Consider the following 21,091-nt stretch of genomic DNA (forward strand, 5'->3'; position numbering starts at 1 on the left):
TGAGGTTGATGACACTTCCAGTCGAAAGAGGTGGCCGGGCAATTCCTGATTTTTTGTTTATTGTTAACAGGGGAGGAGGTAGGTGATCCGGCTGAAGCACCATCAATATTTTACTTGCTCTTAGGGACACATGCTACACGCAGTGTATTTAAAGAACTTGAAGGCAATTAATACAAGAGAACACGCTTCAAAGTTTTGGAAGCAGCTTTTAGAGTGTGGAGGAAGGTTTCTAGAATGATAAAACTAGGAAAGGTGACATACTATACACCATTTAATGCGGATAAAATACTTCCTTCTGTGCTCTGGGACCAGGTGGCTAGAGATTGGTCTCATAAGGGCGTCACCCAAATTGGGGATCTGTTTGAATCAAATGGGTCTATGTTAAACTTTGACAATCTAGTTCTAAAGCATCAATTGACTAGGGCTTCCTTTTTCAAATATCTTCAAGTTCGGAATTTTTTAATCCGAAAACATGTTAAACCTGTCCCTAATCCTTTAGTTGAAGCCATTCGATCTCGTAAAAGGATTGGTTTTTTATATAATATGCTGATGGACTATAGACCTGATGATCTTCAAAAGCATAATATATATTGGCAGGCTCAGTTGGGGGAACCAGACTTGTCTATAGAGGAGGCGATTCTGTTATCTAAAGAAGCTTTTCTGTCAGCCAATTTGAAGGCTCAGTTTTTCAAGACTATATCTAGATTAAGCTCAAAAGAACTGTTTCAAACGCTACACATGGCCCCTGTTATCGGTCATGTCATCACAATACCACCTAAAAAGAGGAAATTGGACACCCCAGAGGCACCTGAGATACCCTTAAAGAAGAAAGACATAGCAACTTCACCTTTCAGACCCTCCTCTCCCCCTCCAAATCTTTCAACTATACCACTTTCTCCAGCACCCTCTCCACTGCTTCCTGCTTCACCTGCACCACAAAATGATGAGGATGACTTTGTGGATGGAGATGGGGATGGTGATGAAGACCCACAAAGGGATGATGATGATGATATCCACAGTATCCCACCATCTGACACTTGGGACGATTATATTAATATCCCAGATATACCTGAGCCAGACTCATATCCATCTAAACCATCCCCTCCAGACGACAACATAGGTTTTGCGCAACTCATAAATAGAGCAGCCAAATATTATGGGGTAGAATTACTCTCAGACCTTTGGGAGGAAGATTTTTTATTAGAGACTTTTACACAATCACAAAAGTCAACAAATACTTTACCTATGTTAAAAGGTATGATTAAACATGCCCCTGATGTGTTTAAAGACCCTGTCAGGGCTAGAGCTCTCAACCCCAGGGTTGATATGAAAAATAATCCAGCTCCAAATGATCCAGCTGATATCAAAGGGCAGCTCCCCCTAGATTCTCTAGTAGTGTCAAATGCCTGTAAACTGGCAGATTCCCAAACAACAGTTGATGCCCCTCCTCTGGATGAAGAATCTAAATTATTGTACGCATCTGGTAAATGGGTGGCGTCACAGGGGGCAAATTACTGGCGCATTGCCAGCGCCCAAGCTTTGCTGGCCAGGTATGATAGAGTGCATTATGATGAGCTTGAGACACTCATGCAACATCTTCCAGAACACTATAGTGATAAGGCTAATGACCTCATACAAGAGGGAAAGCTAAATACAAACACCTCTATCAAATGTGCTCTTGATGCAGCGGACACAGCATCTCGTGCTTGTTAATACAAGCATTTTACAGCGTTTTACAGCGCAGGCACGGATGGCTACGCATATCTGCTTTTAAGCAGGAGGTGCAGTCTCAAATTCTTAATCAGCCTTGGAACTACTGTATACACATCTTTAGAGAAGATGAAAAAAGACACAGACACAGCTTAGTCCATGGGGGCCTAAAAGTGACCAAAAACTAGAGGTTCCTTTCGTCGCTCCTTTTATAGGGGCGCCTCCAAAACCATTGGGACAGACAACACTTCTACTTCCTACAAAAGCCCCACTCAAACTTCCTCTAAAAGGATATTTTAGAGGGGGTTACAGAGGAAATAACAACAAAGGAAGAGACCGCGGGAATAACACTGCACCTCCCCTACCACAAAACAGTGACTTCCCTCCACTTCCCCCCATGCCATTCCACTCCGGTCGGGGGAAGACTATCACAGTTCCTACATGTCTGGAATTCCATCACCACGTACAAGTGAGCAAGACAAATTATCCAGTATGGTTATTGCCTGGAACTCACCTCTACTCCCCCACACATACCTCCCAAACAATGTCCAATGTCCACAGAACATCTAACGCTTCTAAAACAAGAGATTCTCTCTCTCTTGCTTGGAGGGAAAGTAAACTTGCAAATGCTCAGATTTTCACATGAGTAAATCTACACATGCAGATTTGCTCATTCTAAAATGCAGCTCACAAATATTTTTTAGGAGTACTATTTCTTGCCCTACTTCTGCAAATTCTTGTGAATTCACAAAAGTGGTGTAGGTGCCCTTAATGCAAGGACACATATCATGGGTGCAGTTTTGAGACTTTCTTTATTAATTGGGCCCCTAATTTGGTCTGGCATTGACCGTGACCTTTTATGTTTAATAAAATGATGTCTCTCTCTCTCTGTATCGGCTGGCTTCACTGTGAGTGACAGCATTCTGCTCTTTCACAAGGAGCATATCGGCACACAAAGTAGTTTTGTTGAATGCCAGTAACTACTGTGGCAGTGTATGCTTTTTGAGACCAAAAACAATTTTAGCTTTTGCCAATGTTTAGAATACTGGTGAGAGCCTGGCAGCTCCCACACCTATAAGGTTTTACAAAAATCATGCCAAAACAAGTCACACATTGACAAAACTAAAAAGCTGACCACCAATATCAGACCTACTGGCTTTTCCAATGCTTTTTTTTATGTTTCCCATAATCGTATTGAAACTGGTTACACTGATTTTCCCTTATGAACATTTTGGGGAAATACTAGCATGCATCAACACATTTTACTAAATAATGCTGCAAAGGAATGGTACCTGAAATTTTACAGTAGTTTAGCAAATGTTTTTTTTCCTACTTTCATTTTTTATGAACATTTTGTTTTGAAAGCAAAGAATAATCAATCCTGCTTTCAGGCTTCTGCAAATATTTGCATCTAATCAGAGAGCATGCTGGGAGCATTATACATAGCCTCATATTGCTAAACTTTGATAACGTGTGCACATTTGTATACTGGAACCACTGTCAGTAGTGCAGTCAGAGCTTACAACCTTTACTTAGAGCGCTCACCCTAATAATAAAGGCTTTCAATTAATGAACCATAAATACAAGTTTGAACGATATTAACTTATGGACACAAATATTACCTTAACTGCAGATAGTGTCCTTCCCTGATCAATAATGTGCTACTGCAAACTGGCATCCAAAGGGTTTGTGCTGCAGGGGGTTGCGCCTACTGGACAAAATACATGTGAATGTTTGTTGTCTGTGACCCCAAACAATATGTCCTGGGCATCAGGCTATAGGAAGCTACTACTTTGCCTGCCCGTGGCTCCGTGGGTGAACCCATGCCACCAAGGGACCTTTTGGTGGGTGAGGGTTATTTTAAGAAAAGTAAATTTCCCTTAAGGAATACTAGTATATCTGGAAAGATATCAGTTTAAGCTTTCTAGTGGATTTCTTTTGATTATCTATTTGATACAGGAGGCAAGGTCCACTAAGTACCTCTCGCTCTTGATTAATGTGACATTGTGTAACGCAAACAATTCACAAAAATATTCGAAAAGGCCTTCTAATTGCAGTTAAAACTCACTGTAGTGTGGCATTGGTTCCCTTCGTCTCTATGTCTCTTACCTAGCATTCTTGCCTCCATTACCTAGTGGTGTGATTTCACAGCATAACGTCTCTGTGGTTAATATTTACTGTCACATGACCAATATTTTTAGTTGTTGACCTACCTCTTTTATTGTTTAGATGTAACATTTCATTTCAATTCTTTTATTACAGCCATGTTGTTGTAAAACTCCTAAGCATTTAAACCAAAATTATTCGCATTGTGAAAGTATTCAACTTGTCACATCCTCCCTATGTTTTTTCCCTTGTCAAATGACTAGAAAAAGAATCTGGTTCAAATGATTTTTTGCTGTCAGAAAGTGCATTACCTTTGGAAATTGAGTTAATTTTAGTCTGATGGTCGACTTATACATGGTCTGTCATATATAAATAGATACAGTACCTTAAGTTGAACCTACAATCCCTCCACACCAGCTATGGAATTTAAGCATAAGTATGGATTCAAACATCTCCATGATTTCCCTTTTGAATCAAGGTACAATATGATCCTTTTATATGATGAGGTGCGTGTGCTAGGTTTTCCCTTATCTAGGTTTCCCTCAGAGGGTACAAACCACCATCAACATAGTACTCTCCCGTCCAGACTATGCCAAACATATATACCTTGGAACATTCTATTGTGTGATTCGGAAGTTACATAGAATCCAGAACACAACTGCAAGATAAACCTTAGTATTCAACCTCTGCTATCATTTGCCCTTCAGTCTTTATCTATGCTGGCCTACTTACAAAGAAAGCAAGGCATAACTCATCATGATGTTTATAGCTCTAGACCTTTTTTCCTTCGGTTCAAAGTCCATACCAAAGACATGGAAATCACTGCCTGCTATCAATGATTAATTTACAACCATCTCAAGTTCCAGAAAGCATTAAATCCTGGGGCATACCCTGCTCATAACTGTGTAATACAGGTACCTCTTACATACATTTGTGGCTATGAGTATGGGTGACTGCATCAATTCTCGTCTTTAACAACGTGTTTGCACGTTGATTGACACTAGTGCACAATGCTTAGGGTATTTTTCAAAACCTCATGCACCTCTTCCAACAACTCCCATATAGGCCAATCTACAACCAACACATTATCACCCTTGCACTTCGAAAGGGCCCAAGGCACTTAATGCAAATCTGATAAAAAGGTCTTTGCTTCCCTGCCTGGGATAGGATGTGCTACATACATATTATAATTTAATGCTCTAGTCTACTTGTACTCTTTTCTTTACCTTTTTCTTGCTTGCCGTTTTAGTGGTATGTGTGTTTTTTCCTATTATCTGTTGATCTTAGGCACCACATTTGTGAGGGTGAGCATCCCACATGACTTGCAGCCTGTATCCATCAGCAAAAATCAACCAGAGGAGATTTTGAATGAGAAAAAAAGCAATATCTAGTAATGACAGGAACAACTACTGTTTATTGTCTTTCATTGTTGTTTTATAAATGGCCTGATTTAACTATGTTTAGAGATTTTTCCATTGTGATAGTAGTATATAAATGACTGATTCACAAGCCAGCCCTATGTTTTTTTTTAAAGTAATGTATAGGACCTTGGATCTCTAAGACACTTTGTGTTCTTTGTATGTTCTCTTGCCTTACCGAAAAGAGCATGACCAGTCACCAGAATGCATCTCACTGAGACATGTCTCTGCAGTGCCAAACATCATGTGCCACTGCTTCTTTTTCCTGATTCCCATTGTTGTCACTGTTTCTATCTTTCATAACTCTTTTAAGTGCCACATGCTCTGTGCCTGCTCTTTAAGTGTATCACCACTCGCCTATGGTGTGCAGGTGTACTTACTATCTTTTGTCTCACCTATAAGTGACATATCCGCACGTTGCCGCTCTCTGTGTGCAGCAAAAGGTGTCTTAAGTACCAGTGTTACAGCTGGAGATGTCTTCCTATTCTTACCTGCCTCACCACATAATCTTACCTTAACCAGCTTGCTCCAGTTCATTTTTTGTGGTGACAAGGAAAAATGTGGTAGTGACAATGTCCCTTTGTTATACTGCTTTTTTGTGAACACTTTAGTTTACCTTTCACGTTTATCTTCCTGTACTTGTTACTGCCCTCTCCTAGGTTCTATGTGGCTGGTACGGTTGTTGCGATTCATCTATGCATTATCTTCACCACGATAGTCTCAGTTTACTGTTGCCCTGAAGTGGAACCTTAGCTTTATGCCTAATACAGGCACTATTTACCACATTTATTAATTAGGATGTTTTTGATAGAGCCACAGCATCACTTTGTGGTGCATTTCAGGATGCTGAATGTTGTGCAGTTGATGTCCACCTCAGTTGGGAACCCGTGTACAGTACTGTTCAGTCACCATCCTCTGTCAAAAGTCCAGCTTGAACTGCTCTGTTTTTAGGACCTCTGAAGTGCAGGTGGTTGTGTTCTCCCATTAGCTTAGGGATTATCGCAGTGTTTCCCAAACATTTTAGAACCACAACCTCTTTTTTAGAATGACAAACGTTCATGATCCACCTAGCTTAAATGGACATGAGGCAGGTGATTTTTTAATGCAACTAAAGCTTCGCGTGGTAGTGCACTGCCATTTACAGACAAGATGTTCCATTGAAATGGTCACTAAATTTGCACAGAAATACATTTGTACAGATAAAACTATAAGATGTTATGTGATCTTATGGAAAAGCCAAGACCAATCTATGGAATTGATTGGGAGCAATCTATGCCTGTCAATACCCTGTCTGAAATGAATTGTAACTGTAGAATCGTGAGGATTCCACACTACCATGTTCAGGCCCAGTGTATTTAACTTTATCATAGTTGACCGTATAAGAGGTTTTGTTGACTGTAACTCACTGGATGAAGTTGTCCTTTTAAACCTATCTCCTGATTAATTTAACCAGTTAGAAGTTGGTTTAATGTTACTATTAATGAACTGCACAGTTCACTTTAATGTGAGATGATTAGTACTGTGTAAAGGGTTATTTTTATATGTTGTACTTTTATGGTTGCATTAGCAGAAATAAAGTTGCTGATGATGATAAACTATATTACACACTAATGATAATGTCAATAAATCGGGTTTCAGTGATTATTTATCCTTTGGGCATCACCAAGTAAAGTGTCTTGATTTGTTTCATCCTATTAAAGTCTTTTGTTTCCATCACACTTTAGAATTTTAAAAAAAGTGATTCATTTGTGCTTTTCTAACTGCTAAATATCTACAGTTCATTTAGTGTGTTGTATGTTACACAAAAAGTTACATCCTACTGCCTTTCTGAGTCCTTGTACCATAGCAAGATTGTCACATAATTCGCTTAACTTTTCTTTCTCTGACTGCAAAGCGAGAAGTGTTTGTAAACACCAATTCACATTATAAAAAAAAAATGAGCAGCAATTTGGCAGAAGACATATCCTGAAATTTGATCTCGGTCTTTCATGTGCTGCAAACTTAACAAGATAAACACATATTTATTGCTTGGACTTTCACGACCCACTAGAAAATTGTCTCATGACATACCAGTATGTTGCAGCCCACAGTTTGGGATCCACTGGATTATTGTATTACTGGGACTTTATCCTAGAAAACAAAGAAATGTGACCCTGTGGTTCTATCATGTGAACCCTGATCTTTGAATCACATTAAAGGTGTTGGATCAAAGAAGTCAGGCAGAAATATTGTGGAATATTTGTTTCTGTAATTAGCGTGTGTTTGCACTAGAAAGCCTAGCAAATGGTCCACTGATATTGAGTTTAATTCAAGAATCCTTCTGAAATGAAGTATAATGGTAGTCACGAGGTAGATCCAAGTAGAGGTTTATTAAGTTGTTACAAGATCAATTCATGTTGGTTACAGGATCAATTCAAGATGATATAAAGTAAATCCAAGCTAGTACATGGCCCCACCAGGAGCTGATCTTCATAGCTCACCCACTCATTCCAACTGTCACTCCTCCAGTCCACTAGGCATACCATCATTTCATGCTGTCATCATGCACTCCAAGGTTCCATACACACTGAAACATGCAAACTAGTTAAGCTGCTGTAAATGTAGTTACAACACCTTCTAAAGCCAGTGGAGTGATCTGTAAGCCAGCTCATGTGGTCTTGCTTTTGTAGGTTCAGGCTAATTGTGGCTTCCCGGTTTAAGCCCGGTTTGCAGTCTTTCACTAAGTTTCTTCTGTAGTCTTGAATAGATACAGCCATTATAAAGTATGGCAGGGGGCTCTAGGCTCATGCCGGCCCTGGGCAGAGAGCGTAGATAGGGGGCCCCGGAGCTCGGAAGTTGTTTTAATAAAACGTCCAGAAAAGGCGTTAGATGACCAGTACCTGCGGCTGCTCCTACCCTTTCGAATTTGTCTCAGAACGATAAAATGTAGGAGGAAAGGGTATATTGTGACACACGACGCGAGGGACTGGCACAGGCGGCTGCAGTGCTAGGGCCATGACAGGGGCCCCGGACCCACAGCCCCCCCACAGAGAAAGAATCAGTGGCCTCTTTGCCCGGAAACATCCCTGCCAGGGGCCGCCACGAGTATCATTCTGCTCATGGATATCACCATTTTTTTGTTCTTGTTTATGGTCTTCAGTGCCTGTTTTACCTAGTGCATCAGCAGTACTCTGGCCGGAGGATTCCCCATTTTTAGGTTTCCCTTGGGTGATAAAGTTCAGGATTGCTCCTTCCTGTAACGCTACGAAAGCCTGCTGAGCCGCCTTTCTCTTTCGTTTCGAATAACCAGATTCGTGTACTCGAATTCTCTTCATTTTGCTTGCAATGTTATATACGCCTGTACCAGTGGGCCAGCAGTGGGTAGGGAAAAAAAGAAGCCAATCAGGAACCAGGAGGAACGCAGGCGCGGAGGCCAGTGAAGAGGGGGTGGGGGGGGGGGGGGGGTCAGGGTGTTTGGAAGTGGAACAGAGCCGGAGGCCGCCAAATCCCTGCCAGGGGCCGCCACGCAAATATGTATCCATCCTCAGAGGATTATTATATTAAGGATATATATTGGCGTGGCGGCACAGCTTGCACATGCCTAAGGCCGCCCCTGAGTATGGCAACTTGGCCATGTAGGTATTTTGCTAGAGCCCCTCAAAAAACGTTTCCTGTTAGTTTGAGGATTGGAATCTGTGCTGTGCTGTACATCTGACAAACTGATATTTGGGACCAAATGAATATTTTCCGAAAATGAAAAAAATAAAACCTGCTACAAGCTTTCATTTAGAGGAATTTGGTTTAATTATGAAAAAAAGCTTATATTTTAGTAAAATGTATATATATATCCAGAAATTGACACACAGGTGTTTAGAGAAGTTTATATTACTTTTCTAAAATATTTTTAACCCTGGTATGTGAGTGATAGTTCACACTGAGTTTGGGAGACTTATTGGTGATCTTGTTTCTCCAGTCTCAAACTGCACTTGCAACTGTGGCTGTAATTTTGTGACGCGTGGCTGCATTTCATCATCTACATTGAGAAAGATATGTATTATTTGATGGCATTATCACTACTGCTGTCGGAGCCTGGCCTTATATTATTAATGGAACCTGTCACTGTAATGTTTCTACAACCTGAGTGATTACACTGCGGGTTGACACTGTAAGGTCTGTCTAGCTTTGTTGTCTACTCATTGAGATTTGTTGATTTGATTATTTTTACAGAGTGCTTGTTCGCTAACATAGGAATCTTGGTGCTAAGGAACAAGTTAAAAAGAAGTTGAACAAGAGAGATAGTTCTTTAGAACCTTACAGATAGCTAAATAGGACTGAATGCTATTAATGTGTAGTGAGAGATATTCCATAAATGGCAGCCCAATAAGTAAAGAGCACGACCGCTAAGGCACCACCGTTTAAAAGGGGGAACAAGCTTAGGAGCTTCTCAGAGGATCTAAGTTTTCTCCTTGGGATGTAACAAGTAAAACGCGCAGCCCAACGGGATCTTTCAGTTTGAGAAAAAATCTTGTGCATAAGGCAAAGCGTTTGGAAAACAATCCTTTGCATGATAGGCAAAGTCGTTTTAAGGCATGGGCAAAGTGGGCACTTGACCAGGGTCCCCACCTTCCGAGGGGCACTATGGGAAAGCACACTTTCACTTTATTTAACAATTGTCTATGTTTGTGGTATGTGTAGCTGTAGATACTTATTCTCTGCATACTCCTGCAATCTAGTGTGGGGCTGGGAAGTGTGCAACTTGTTTTTCTTCAAAGAAGTCTTTCAAGTGACAAGGTATAGTGACTCCTTTTAATACCGGTAGTGCGCTTGGACATTGGTTTTGATGTTAGATAGTTTTTCTGCGCTGTTGGTTTTGAATGTGTCTCCGACGAGCTCTGGTTCGACGCCTTGCGGTATTCATTCTCGGGCCTGTTCAATTTCTCCAGACCCTTTGGTTAACAATCCGTGCACAGCACTCTCATCAACGTTTTTTCGGTCCTTGTCAGGTTCGACGATTGGAATCTACTCTATGATCTTCCTAGTACTGCTTCCCTTTTCTGGGCGTGTACCGTTAACTTCTTCTCTGAGAATGTCCGGTCCATGATGGGAAGGATTCCATTCTGGAACTGCTCATGGTATCAAGCGAAGTTCCCCTGAACATACCATCACCAAGATTGCAAACTCTGTCTGTTCCCAGAGCACAATAGCAAAGAATGGGGGACCCCCTCTCGTTTTACATGAGGCCAGGGAAAAGAGGGGAATGACAATCTAAACAATATTAAGTATTTCCCTCATAGCCTATAAATCCTTTTACTTAGACATTGTTCATACTCATTTGAACAGACATCATAATACAACACTGACACATGTAATCATCTATTTATTATTTTTATTTATCAAAAGTTATATTTTTTATCTTCTTTTTTTTAAAAAGGTTCTTCTCAAAGACCATAACATACATAACATTTCTTATTTTTTCATGGTTATAAATCCATCTTCACTGATAAGAATTCAAATCAGAAACAAATACATTTCTTGGATACGTACAGTAACATTACAAAACAAATACTTTTAGGGAAAAAAACAACATACAATCACCCTCGTTAGAATTTAATAAATACACCCATACTACAGTCACTCAAGTTCAACCACTTTAATACCAATCACAAACATACAATATCTGTACACAGTTGAGTATAGTGTGTGGCCAGGAAGATTCCTGCCACAACTGGAGACCACAGTAAACAATACAGGGTTCCACGCAAGGTCGACGCTCGTTTCGGTGGGAAAAGGATGTAAAAGACCACCTTCCTCAGGACCTATCCAGATATCTGCTCCAAACTTTCATTGACCAGGGAATGAAATCAGTGATTTGTATAAAATCCCGAAAAAAAGGAGGGAAGCATATATCATATCCATTCCTGGAGTCCAGCCGGAACACCAGTTAAGAATGTTTCAAAATATCCTCTAATATTGATTGTTATCACTTATAATATTCAGTAATCATCCATATAAGATTCGGATAGCATCATCTCAAGGGTGCGGTAGAGGGCAGGTGTGCTAATATTCGTCCTAAAAGCAATAAGGGTCTTAATTGTGAAGATTTATCGATTATATTTCATTTACATCCTTCCAAAGATCTCGGGAATAACGGTATTTATTACATATCAGTCCGCCGTAAAAACCTCGCGATATCCTTCTCACAGCCGCTCCACGTAGCCCCCAACAACCGTTTCCAGGACACAACAAGGCCTCCTATCCTTGCCTGGCTCACCTTCTGCTTGAAGAAATCTCTACTTTATCATTGCGATTAATTCCATGCTCAATGACCCATTGCACACCGGCAGGGAGACTACACCCCTGACCTCTTTGGGGGTCAATACGTCTAGAGGGAACTATACCCTGGTACCTCAACGTACCAGCCTCTCGTGTTCAGACCGGGCCCAGCTCCTACTCTAACACCAAGAACCCCAAGCCCTCAAGTTCCAGCTAAGGACATCGATCATGAGTAAGAAATCCCTACCTCCTCCACCTGCCCGTCACTGAGCCGAGGCTGAGCATCGCCCTTGAGAAGGTCGGGCATCAACTCTCGAAGCCCAGCATCAAGCTTTCGGTCCACCACTACCCGAGGGTCATAGTTGGCACTGAAAACTGTCTCGAATCCAACGTCAAGCCAGCCTCTGGCACAGAAACAGATGCTGAAGACCTGGCTACCAGGACCGATGACACCTTCAGCACCAGCATCCAAGGCGCCCTCAAGACTAACTTTGGCTCTGAAATCTCCATCGGAGCCCAACACTTCCTCGGCGGCAGTGAGACAGAAAAAAGCTCCGTCCTCCACTGCATCTGAGGACCAAGAGCAGTCCGCTATGCAGTGCCTTCAAGACAAGTTTGCCCCCCGGCAGAAACTGATACACATCCACCCACAAACTGGAAGGATCCTAACCCAGTCTTGAAAGACTCAAACTCGCATTCCTCTCAAAAGAAAATGTACTTTTGAAGAGGTTGTTGCCCTTGAGCCCGAACCACAGGCCAAGACCAAGAGGCACTGGGGCACTAGCCCTATACCTCCTAGACCCTGTCTACCACCTCCTCCTCCTCCTGTTCTTTTACCTTCTCCATCCTCTTTCCATCCTCCCCTCCTGGCATCACTTCGGCCCCTAGAAGCCCCTCCACATGAATCACCAGGAGATTCCCATCATTCTTCCATTTGGGGAGGGTAGTCTACGGTATTCCCTGAATCTCTATGACGCTTCATAGGATCCTCAACCACAGGGTGTCCAGTGGGACAACTATGATGTCAACCTACTTGCAGATACCTATCCAGATCTTTACCGTGCCACAACATCACGCCCAAATGACACTACCTCATACAATGAGGTTCTGCATCACGTTGCTGCCTTCCACAAGGTGGAAATGCATAAGGTCCAGGAGGACCATGGACCATTTTGTGGAGACACTGTCCTCCACCCAGCGCTTCTTACAGTTCTTCTCTATGCTCAAGGGAATGCTTAAAACTGCTCCTGAGGTGTTTAAGGAGCAAGTTAAAGCCAAGTGATCACCCCTAGGTTGGATAAGAAATAATGCCAAGGGCACTGGAGACACACCCCCACCAGACAAGGAGAGCAGGAAGATAGATGTGGCACATAAGCGAGTGGCCACTCAGTCTGCGACCCATTGATGCATCGCCAACTATGTCGGCCTGCTGTATAGGTGTGGTAGGGCACACTGGGACGAGATGGAGGAGCATCTCTAACACGTCCCAGAGGATTTACCGTCAAGAAGGTGAAGTCCAACCTTCAGCCCCTCCAGGTTCAGCCCTTCTTAGCGGGAGTCCTCAACTCAACCACAGGGAAAGCTTATCCTAGGCAATCAAGGGCCCTAGCTTTATAGACCTTTACTGCCCTTTTTTCACTCAGCTCACCAAATAACAGTAAGGACAGTCATGTGTCTCCTCGGCAGGAAAACAGGAACACCTCCTATATTACCATAGGTCCCCACACAGTTTACAAAGTGGAGGATCACTGGGAGGATCTAGTGTTAATTTGGGCCCGTACCTATAGCTCTCTGCAGTGGTGGAACAGCAACAATCTGTTGCAAGGCCGGTCATTTGTCTACCCAGTACAGCAGGTGACCATCACAATGGACGCTTCCCTCACCAGGTGGCGGTGCATTTATAGGGCTACACAGTTCAGGGCATGTGGACTTCTCACCAACTGGTTTTCCACACCAACTATCTAGAGCTACTGGCCATCCAGTTAGCACTCAAAGCTTTTTCCTGCTGCATTCAGCACAGTGTCCTCATCTGCACAGACAAAATGATCTCCATGTATTACCTTTAAAAACAGGGCTGCACACACTGACCACAGTTGTCAGTGTTAGCTCTGGACATTTGGCAGTGGGAAATTCACCACAAAGTCCATCTACTGGTAGAGTACTTGCCAGGAGCAGTCAGCGACTTTGCAGGTCTGCTCAGCAGGATGCGGAAACAAGTCCACAAGTGGGAACGCCACCTGCTAATCCTGTTCCCATACTTCCGTCATTAGGGATTTCCTGACAAATCTGTTAGTGACCGCTGAAAACGCCAAATGTCCAAGCTTCGTCTTCAGGTTCCCACACACACAGTTCATCGGCAGTGCACTATGGATGACCTGCTCGGGGCTATTTGCCAATGTTTTTCCACCTCAACCACTCCTTCCATTCATGGATTGCAAGCTTTGGAAAACATCCCTCACTCTAATCCTAGTGGCTCCCACATAGTGAACCAGACAACCCTGGTTCGCCACTATTCTCAAATAATCCCTCGTGCCCCACTGGAGGCTGCCCAACAGCCAGAATTTCTGAACCAGACCCAGGGCACAGCCAGGCATCTGAACCTCGTGATTCGGCATAAAAGTCCTAGAATTTGGTTACCTCAGTCTCCCTCCTGAGTGCATATCCATTCTCAAGCAGACCGCAGACCCACCACGCAGGCCTGCTATGCAGCCAAATAGAAACGATTTGTCCATTACTGTCTCCCGAAATAGATCAACACTTTCAAGCCAACTGTTCAGAACTTAGGGCCCCATTTATATATTGGCTAAAAGAGAACTCAGTCGCAACTTCAGGTCTTACCTACAATTAATTTTTTGACTGCACTTAGCTTCAGTTGCTGCCTAACTCAAGAATAGGGAACATACTTCACTATTCAGCGTCCGTGTCATCACGGCCTTCATGGAAGGACTTAAATGAGCCATCCCAACCAGGGTACCCCTGCCCCCTGTCTCCAACCTCAACATTGTTCTCACACAACTCATGGCGGCTCCCCTTGAACACCTCAGTTCATGCTCCCTATAGTTTCTCTCCTGAAAAGTAGTTTTGCTAATAGCCATAATCTCACTCAGGCGTGTAAGTGAGCTTCAAGTTCTTACGCTCCAGGATCCTTTCTTTCAGGCCCAGAATGACAGGGTCGTCCTTAGGACAAATCACAAATTTCTTCCTAAGGTGGTGTCTTCTTTCCACCTAAATCAAACTGTTGAACTCCTTGTGTTCTTTCCACATCCCTTTGTCTTCATGGGGTCATCTTGAGGATTTTTTACCACTGGGTAAGACATATGATAACTATTTTTGTGTGACCATGTTTCTGAAAGTTTAACTATAATTTAGTATTGCTTAACACCATTTGGGCTTGAAGTACCAGAAAATGAGTAATACAATAATTCACGGTTGTTCCAAACAGGGGCCACCAAATGATGTCTTGCCCAGGGCCCACAAAATCCTTATGATGACACTGTTGACAGGAAGCCAGTGCAAATGTACAATTGCCTGTGTTACAAGATCAGATTTGCACAGGTAGCTAGACAGCTGGGCAGCATAGTTCTGGATCCTCTGGAATTTGACAAATGAAGTTTCTGGCAGGCTAAGGTACGGAAAGTTGCAATAGTAAATCCTGGAAATACGTGCAAGTGACGAGGAATATACAGCGATATCTGCATTAACAGACTATGGGCCTCATTTATGAAAAGTGACGCATCGCTGCATGAAAACAGCGATGCTTCACTTTTCATTGCACCCTCCTTGCGACACCAATGATGCGTCATATTTAATGTATGACGTATCATGTCGCAAGGAGTTACAGATACGTCAGTATTTTTGACGTATCTGTAGGCGCAAAAGTGACGCATTGCTGGAGTGTGTCACAAAAGTGACGCAACTCCAGCAATGTGTCCTTTCACATGGGGCAAGCCCCATGTGAAAGGGCCTGTGTCAGTCACAGCAGGCGTAAGATTTTGACGCATTTGAGTCCTAGAAGTGGCGCAGTGAAATCTCATAGATTTCACTGCGTCACTTCCATGACCCTTTCTTGCGTCAATACGCCACCCTTACATACATTATACCTGGTGTAGGTATAATGTGGCACAGGGGTTTACAAAGTGACGCATCTACCTAGATGCGTCACTTTGTAAATATGGCGCAACAAGGTGCATTTTTTACGCCACTGGTGCCCTATGTATACAGGTTGAAGAACCTGAGTTGGTTTGGGCTTTCAGGGAGAGCTCTGTATTCAACATAACTCCTTGGGTTTTCACTCTAGTTTACAAGGGATGGGTCTGTGCTCAGTTTGAGAGGCCAAAGCAAATGGTGCCATCACTTGCTGTTGTTTCCAAGCAATAGGATCTCCATTTTACTGGTGTTGAGCTTGAGCACGTTTTGTGGCAACCACAGTTGAACTTCAAGCAGACACGAAATAAGTTTAGTGTTGGAATTAGGCACACAATCAACTGGGTATATTGGCTGCTCAAGAGATTTAGCATATTGTGCAAATCTTTTTACATAATGTTGCACCGTTGCCCCTTTCAATGTGAAGGATGGAGAGATGAAAGAAGTAAATCTAGAAGTGTAGAAAGGTGCTATATATACATTTTGCAAATTGATAGGCCATTTACCATTACATCAACAGATTCTTTGTGCTACATGCAATCCCAGAGAGTTAAATTGACGAGATTCTGCAGATCAGCAAGGAATTGTATGGCCTCAAATAGCTTTCTTCATTTTAGTACTTTCATTCATGTTCATTTATTATCTTCACAAGTGCTTTCTTTCTACCACTTTCTTGTTCTCTGCCCCTTTTCGTTCTCCTTCATGATTTGTTTTATTGTTTTTTTCTTTCTCCTTTTCTTTTTTATTTCAAGTGTTAGTAGTTTACTAGGGATTACATAAAGCATAAGAAAATACTAGGGGGCTTATTTACAAGCCCCTTCCGCCGCCCGTGTGTCCCTTTTAATATGGGGAAAAAATGACGTTCTGGTGGCACCAGGGGCTTGTAAATAAGCCCCTTGGTCCCTATAAATCATGCATTCATCATCCAAAATGCAAATAACACAGTCATCATTTACAATATAAACAATGTAAAGTTAGCAACTACATGTCATTCGAAATAATGTATTTTCCTTCTTTCTTCCTTTCTTTCTTCCTTTTGTTCCTTCTTTCTTTCTCTCACCTATTTTTCTGTCATTGCCTTCCTTTAAGTTTTCTTTGCCTAGCTTTCTTTTTATTTGCTCTTACTTTCCGTCTCATAGTCAGCCTTCCAATGTTGCCTTCCTGTATACTTCGCTTCCTTTCCTGCTTCTTTTTCCTTTTAAATTATATCCTTCCTATGTTCTTGACTACCTTTTCCCACATGTTTTATTTATTCCAGTACAACTGTCTCCTTCAACTCTTTCTCTCATCTGTTGTCTTACCTTTCCTTTTCTGCTTTTTTGAGTCTATTTTCTAGCTAGCTGACTAACAGTATTCTCTGTCTTCGTCTGTTTGTCTGTTTCTCTTGCTCTTTCTGTTTTTGTCTATTATCTTTTGCTGCTACCTTTTCCTTTCCTCTTTTCCTCTTTCCATTTATCTGAGACACAGTGTCCCCTTCATTCTCTCCTCCCTTTTCTATAATGTCCCTCCTCCTTCTCCCTCTGTTGCCCACTTTTACATTCATACGTATTAAATGTAATTCTCCTGTCTCTCCAGCAATGACTTTGATGTGAATCCGCTAGGCCAAGACATCAGTGTGGCAGACATGTACCGCTGGAAAGTGTCAGCACATGCTCCCTGCAGCTCTAGCTGTGCCTCAGGTAAGATTCACAGATAAGTTACATTGCATACCGGTGGTTTAAAACAAGGGGAGTTTCCGATCTCAGAGATACCTGCAGCTTGAGAAAGGGTGGGCTCCCGGCTTCATGTAAGAGCACAACTGAGTCCCATCAAACACAAACAGCTCTAGTGACTGGGCTGTCTGCATTATCAAAAGACAATATACAAGGCCATCACACACCAACATCTCTACAGGGGGCGGTTTCTGTAATCATATAAGGTCATACCCTGTCCATAGTTAGGGGAGTTTCTGCCTACTCTAATGACTCACCCAGTGCTCTAAAGAGGGTTAGCTTCCCACTCATCCTAGGTCTACATATGGTCCCCGTCGCTCACCCACAACTATTGGGAGGTTATGCCAACCATCTAAGGTAAGGTCCTTTCTCAATTAAGATCTAACCCCAAGTGTTCCAAAGAGGATGGGAAACTTACTCCTGGTAGGGTCACATGCCTGCTGCTCTGAAGTGGTTGGTATTCCTTCTTGTTAAGCTACCTCAGATGAGCCCCATTACACACCATTACTATTACTCCTCAGTTAAGGTCACACACTTCCAGTTCTGAAGGAGATGGATGTCTCACCCCAGAAAAGGTCAGACTCATGGCTAATGATGACATCATGTAAGGGCACACACCTACGCTTCCAAAGTGGGTGGTTGGAGTTTGATCATTGCTAATGTGTATTTGTTTATGTGATTTGTAGTACGCACACTTCAAGCTAATTTGTCTCACGGCACTTAACTGAATCCAGACCCGTTGTATCCAAGGTTACTTGGGCTCTCTATGTCACTTTACCCTTGCTGCACAAGTAATTCTGGCACTCATTCAGACCATAGGCTGTGTTCCATGCCAAAACTTATGTAGCCGAAGACCTAATACTAGCATCTGCATGGGTCCAGGTGTTTGCAGCTTTATCACATACATCACCTTCTCTCACTTAATTCAAAGATCCTACTTGAGCTCACATTCAGAAAACCCATATGAGTTTCACTCTTGGTACTCCTCATTGCCTGTATTTCTTGCATTTATTACTAGTGTAGTACAAGGCAGTAGGTAATTTGGTGGAGTATGGGCGAGTATGCAAGACTTAATTTTCACCTGCATTTGCTACAAGAGAGCGAAAGATACTACTCGTAAAATTGTTTTGTGTACTGCATAAAATCGTAAACTTACTCTAAAGTGTAGGTTTGCCTTTGTAAATCAAGCCCTAATCTGTGGAGCTGTTGTTTCTGTAATTCAGTCTCAAAAGCATGAGGAGCAGACCAAGTAGTCTCACTGACAGGTGGACACTAACTTTGTGATCTATGTGGTCAGTCTCAGGTTGTGATTATCAGCTAGATTCATCAAAGTCCCGTTTTGCGAGTCTGTAATAGCGATTCATAAGGAATCGCTATTAAGGACTTGCAAAACGGGATTCATGTAGGAATTGCAAAAAATATTGCGATTCCTACATCTTCCATATTTGCGATTAGCAAATTGCTAATCGCAAATAAGGAATAACTCCCCATTCATTCCTATAAGGATGCGATTTCAAGGGTGCCAAGGGTGTCCAAAGGACACCCTGTAGCACCCCTGAAAAGCAAATGTAGCCAGATGTTGCGCACACACATGTCCCAAGGACATGTGTGTGTGTAACATACCACTCAGAAAAATACCACTCAGAAAAATGCACTAAAGTGCATTTTTCTGAGTTTTCGCTATTTACCACAAAGTCTGACTTCGTGGTAAATAGTGGCCAGGAATAGCGAATTCGCTAATAGAAAATGGTTAATGAATTGCATTTAAGGAATCTCAAATAGAGATTCCTTAAATGCAATTCCTCGCAAATATGCGATTTCGCAATTAGCGATTTTTGCATTTGGGATGATGAATCCCAAATGCAAAAATTGCACTCGCAAAGGACCAGATTCTCAGAATCTGGCCCTTTGCGAGCCGTTTTCGGCTTGATGAATCTAGCTATTTATGACTTCATAGACATTTGATCTAACTGAGAGTTAGGTGATTCTTTTTTCATAGTTTGCAGATTGGGACTTTATAAACGTTAAACGATGTTCCTAGTCACACTGGCCCATCAAACAGGACCTGGTTGAGAAGGCAATGGCTTATCGCAAGATCCTCTATTTTCCCTGTATTAAAGGCCAGTCGACTGTATTTCATACAATATTGTACAAAGTCAGATTTTTTGTATAGGTATCTCCTGCAATCTGTCCTGGTCCATCCATGCCTTTTCTATGTAGCACAAGCCACCATTTGGGATTCATCTGAATGCAGTCCAGGTTCAGATGCTTGATTCCCCGAGCCAATAGATGTTTAACAGTGGGGGCTGGGCTGAGCTCTGAGGAAAACGTAGCTTATTAGCAGGTTTCACAGATGCGAGACGGGTTCCAGCAGCCTACATCTATTTCTCATTTGTGACCCAGAAATCCGTCTGCAAGACAGCTGAAAACCCTCCTCAAAACCCATACACCACATACCCCATATTACCTTTAGGGTAATCAGTGGCATTGAGTTGCTAAATAAATACTGGTCTTTAACATGAATCTAAAACTTCATGTCCCTTAATATTGTCAATTGCACCCAGGATCAGGATGGGCTAGTCCATTCACCAACTAGTAAAATGTTGGCAGATATTTTAGATTGATCTGCACGTATGGAAAAATATCCAGTAAATATAATGTTGAATCATGAATCTTTTCTAGATTCACATGCTGCACATTATTCTACTATATATAATTGGATCCCAAATGCTTTTCTTAGTCCGCTTTTCTTCTTTTTTTCCTTTTGCTTGGCATCGTCTGTTACCATTTGGTGTTTTGTCCATCCCCTTGTGACATCAGACGTACGCTCCAGTGCCTGGTCCCCACCTTCAAATTCTTTTTTCTGCAGCTCTGTTAACTCCGAAAAGAAAATATAGGATTTCAACCAATTGTCGGGGAGAACAGTGAAAAGATAGAGTATAAAGAACATCCATAGAGGGATAAGTAAGAAGAAAATCGAAAACCACCAAAAATCACCAAACAGTAGGTGGACCACATGAACTGTCCATGTGGTGGGAGAATGCACAGGCGTGGGTCTAGAACCGTTGAATGAAATGGAGAACATGCCTCCAGGTTGTGCCCCAAGCCCCTGGGACAAAAGGTGAACCATGTGGTGTACACCCCCTGCTTGCCAAAAGACCATAGCGCAGAGGGCTGTGAAGTGTGCACGGTGTTCCTTCTGAAGATGCTAAGAACCAGGGCAAAGCAGAGACATGCACACTACACCACTATGCCGGTGCAGTAGAAGGGAATCTCGTCATTGAGGGAACCCGGGTTGTCAAGCAAAAAAAGGACAACGTGGGCACAGAGGTGGTGAAGGTGGGGGGACCGATGCAGATGGAGAACTGATCGAGATAGAGCCATATATCATCGATAAAAACACAAGGAGGGAGAGCACTGAAAACGGCCTCAGGTAACAGTAAACAACCGGGCCCAGACCTTAGAGCTGACTCACAAGAGGAGGGAGTAGACATGTACCTGTCGAGACTTTCCACACCAGGTAACAAAGCAGTGTATAATGTGGTTATAAAACAATTGGAAAAAGAGCTACAAATAATTATGAAGTCCAACTGGTAGAGGAGGAAGCACAGACCTGCGTCCTCCTAGAGACTCTGCTACTCACACTGAACCAGAGCTGTTACCGCCCAATGTTGCCCAGCATCCCAGATCAGGAAAGAAAGGCCTTCAGATATCCAGCAGCCTGCAAGTCAGTTTCTCCTGGGGTTAAGA

The 21,091-nt window shown here is 42.5% G+C and overlaps 1 protein-coding gene across 2 annotated transcripts in view; it reads left to right on the top strand.

Annotated features, from left to right (window-relative positions):
* LOC144755115 (ADAMTS-like protein 2) overlaps window positions 1–21,091 on the top strand; it is a 319,957-nt gene that overhangs the window by 157,461 nt on the left and 141,405 nt on the right. For both annotated transcript variants that reach the window (XM_078643636.1, XM_078643645.1), the window contains one exon: window positions 17,205–17,308. In XM_078643636.1, the coding sequence (XP_078499762.1) occupies window positions 17,205–17,308 (104 nt within the window). The remainder of the gene's footprint in view (window positions 1–17,204; window positions 17,309–21,091) is intronic.

Source organism: Lissotriton helveticus, chromosome 1_1, assembly GCF_964261635.1.
Source record: "Lissotriton helveticus chromosome 1_1, aLisHel1.1, whole genome shotgun sequence".
Taxonomy (NCBI): domain Eukaryota; kingdom Metazoa; phylum Chordata; class Amphibia; order Caudata; family Salamandridae; genus Lissotriton; species Lissotriton helveticus.